Here is a 3781-nt window from a genome sequence, read left to right on the forward strand (position 1 = left end):
CAAGCTCATATAGTAACAGCATGTGCTTTAATACATAATTTGATTCGCAAACACATTCCCATAGATCTTGAGGTTGATGATGATATAGATGACAGCGAGAGTGATAGCGATAATGAGGGATATGACAGTGATGAAGAAGTTGAATACATTACTTTTGTTCAATCATCAAATGCATGGAATACTTTTAAAAATGACTTAATACAAACTCTATTTAATACTTGGAGAGCTAGTTAGGGATGCATTATCTTTGTTATCTACTTTTGGTCTTTATGTTTAATTCCGAAAAGTTTATCTTTCTGAATTTAGTAAAAGTATTTTTTAATTATTTATTGGCGATTGATAAGTATATTTTTCCCTGTATCATGTCTCAATATTATTTAGGATGGATTCAAGTGGTCAGAGTTCAAATACTGGAAGGGGGAAGAACAAGCATTTTTGGAAAAAGGAGGAAGAAGAAGCTTTAATTAATTGTTTGCTGGATATGAGTACTGACCAGCAATGGAAAGGAGAATGAGGCTTTAAGAATGGCTATCCAAATCACTTGGAGCTTATGTTGAACAACAAGTTTCCTGGTTCTGGTTTGAAAGCTTTTCCCCATATTGAATCTAAAGTTAAATGGTTTAAAGACAAGTATGCTATTATTTGTGAAATGGTAAACAGAACTTCTGGGTTTCAGTGGGATGACCAAATAAAAATGGTTATTTATGAGAGACAAGCTTATGATGATTTTTGTAAGGTAAATGAAATGTCATTTAATTTATTAATTATTTAAATATTTATATCATTTTATTAATGCACTTATTTTTTTTAGAATCATCCCAAAGCTAGAGGATTGTGGAGGACACCTTTCCCTCATATTGATAGGTTAGATCTACTTTTTGGTGTTGATAGAGCTAACAGCATTGCACCTGAATTGTCAGAGGACTCTATAAATAATCTTGAGGAGAATGTGAACCTGAACATTGATTATAGTGACGATGATGCTCCAGTACAAGCTCCTGCTAAAAAAATTAATAAAGAAAAGGTTCCAAAAAGCGTGAGAAAAAGAAACCTACTCAGTCTATAGATTTAACATCCAATCAAATGGCTAGTGAATTTACAGGTTTTATGAAGGATATGAGTAGTCATTTGGAAGCGATTGCGAAATTAATGAATGCAACTCAAGAACGTAAAATAGAGGTGGTTGAGAAAAAAAAGAAGTTACTAACCGAGATTGCTAGTTTAACTGGTATTACTCAAGCTAAAGCAATTAGAGCTGTGAGTTTTTTTCGTCAAATCCAAACCAAATATGTATTTTTTTTTCAAGTCCAAATGATGCCTGGAATAAAGAAGTGGTGCTTGACATAATTAGTCATAATCGTTAAGTTAATTTTTGAATTTTTTATTCATTTAGAATTTGTACTTTGGTAGCATCTTGGATTTTGATTTTCTTTTGAAACTGGTCATTAGTCACATTTCATTTTTAGGTATGAACTTTCTTATTATGCTCTTTTCAGTTAAACCGGTTGTTTGATTCTTGTCTCTGGAATACAATGCAGCAGAGATCTTATATTTCCTGAGTTTTTTTTGCTCTATTACTTTGGTTAAGCACTTGTTTACCTGCTGGTTTTACCTGGTTTTAGTGAAAAAAGTGTAAATCAGTTGCTTGCTTCTTGTCTCTGGAATACAATGCAACAGAGAGCTTATATTTGCTGAGTTTTTTTTGCTCTATTACTTTGGTTAAGCACTTGTTTACCTGCTGATTTTATCTGGTTTTGTGCTGGTTTTAGTGAAAGCAAGTGTAAATCAGTTGTTTGCTTCTTGTCTCTGGAATAAAATGCAACAAAGAGCTTATATTTACTGAGTTTTTTTTGCTCTATTATTTTGGTTAAGCACTTGTTTACCTGCTGGTTTTACCTGGTTTTGTACTGATTTTAGTGAAAATAACTGTAAATCAGTTATTTGCTTTTTATCTCTGGAATACAATGCAGCAGAGAGCTTATATTTGCTGAGTTTTTTTTGCTCTATTACTTTGGTTAAACACTTGTTTACCTGCTGGTTTTACCTGGTTTTGTGCTGGTTTTAGTGAAAGCAAGTGTAAATCAGTTGTTTGCTTCTTGTCTCTGGAATACAATGCAGCAGAGAGTTTATGTTTGCTGGTTTTATTGCATTAGCTGGAAACTTTTTTTTTGTTTCCACCTGATTATGAAATAAGTTTCTTGTTTCTAGAAAACAAGTAATTAGCAGCAGGCATACCAAATCAAATAATCGTTCCTGAAGCTGGGCAGAGTGACATGGGAAGATCTTTTTTCATGGTACTCTAAGCTGCTTAGATCATTCCCTTACTGTTGTGTGTACAATCTTTTTTTAAGATTACTTTTGGTCAAATATCTAGGGTAGCTTCATAGCCTCACGCATGTGTTTTAATCTGAATGCATATTGTATTTCAATGTTTAACTATGTTGAGTTTTTTGGCTTGAATTTAGAAGAAAATTGCAGCTGAAATTTATGAGTTCCAGATGTTGGTGATCAGGAAAATTGTAGGATTAAGTGAAAATTCTAGTTTCTGCAGTTGTTAGATGCCAAAGGGCCAGGGGTTGTAAATTAAATAATGTGATAATGTATATTTAAAATTTTAAAAATTTAGATTTAAGAAAATTATTGGCTCAAGTTTCATTAATAACGAATAAAAAAATGTGAGAATATTTTATTTTTTATAATTATATAAATATAATTTTTGTTTTAATATTAAAAATTAAAGAAGTATTTTTTAATTCTTGATTCCCATTAGTTTATCAACCAAACACTAGGTAAGGGTATCATTTACATTCTATGTTTGAACCAAACATGTGATATCATGTATCAAATTCCAAACCCATACCAGTTAAACCCGATTCCTGATTCTAACCCGATACCACCTCGTGAACCAAACGACCCCTAAGTGGATTGAGGCCAAGGAACTTGCCAAGATAACCACCAAGCTAATTTCTCATTTTTTCTGGGAGAATGTGATATGTCGATTTGGAATCCCACACATCCTTGTTACGGATAATGGGCGACGGTTTGACAACGAAGAGTTTAAAGAGTAATGTAATGACAACAAAATAGAACTCCGATTCACTTCAGTTGCCCATCTCCAAGCAAATGGGAAAGTAGAAGTCGCTAATCGAATCATCCTTGATGGACTCGAGAAGAGGGTTGAATGCTCAAGAAACACTTGGGTGGATGAGCTGCTACCTATACTATGGGCATATCGTACTACTTGCAAAGTTACGACTGAAGCCACCACATTCATGTTGGCCTACGGAGCCGAGGCAGTAGTGCCCCTTGAGATCACCCATGGATCACCGAGGGTTGAAGAATATGAACCTGAAACTAATGAAGAAGGCATGAGGCTTGGTCTCGACCTAATTGACGAGGTCCGAGATGAAGCCAATGCTCGTAATGTAAAACATCAGCGCAAAGCCTCCCTCTATTATAATAGGAAGGTTAAAGAGAGGTTCTTCCAGTAAGGAGACTTGGTTTTGAGAAAGATTGAGGCATCAGTAGTTGAAGAGAAAGGGAAGCTAGCCCCAAATTGGGAAGGACCTTACAAGGTCAAAAAGACACTAGGGTGAGGATCCTACAAGTTGGACACTTTGGGCCTCCGAACCTGGCACGTATCAAACCAAAGGGTTTATCATTTCTAGGACAAACAACTTATGATTTTAGCACTTAATAATACACATAGTAATAAGGTCGATGAAACCATTTATGTTCTATGTAAGGGTTGAACCCATTTTTCAGGATATAATCTATACAT

General features: G+C 34.4%; 1 protein-coding gene across 1 annotated transcript; it reads left to right on the plus strand.

The window, feature by feature from the left end:
• The first annotated feature begins 1083 nt into the window (after positions 1-1083).
• Positions 1084-3491, plus strand: LOC141691464 (uncharacterized). The gene is made up of 2 exons (XM_074496203.1): positions 1084-1228; positions 3106-3491. Exons 1-2 carry the CDS (start codon positions 1084-1086, stop codon positions 3489-3491), a joined length of 531 nt encoding a protein of 176 aa, XP_074352304.1.
• Positions 3492-3781: the final 290 nt, after the last annotated feature.

Source organism: Apium graveolens, chromosome 10 (genome assembly GCF_009905375.1).
Source record: "Apium graveolens cultivar Ventura chromosome 10, ASM990537v1, whole genome shotgun sequence".
NCBI classification, from domain to species: domain Eukaryota; kingdom Viridiplantae; phylum Streptophyta; class Magnoliopsida; order Apiales; family Apiaceae; genus Apium; species Apium graveolens.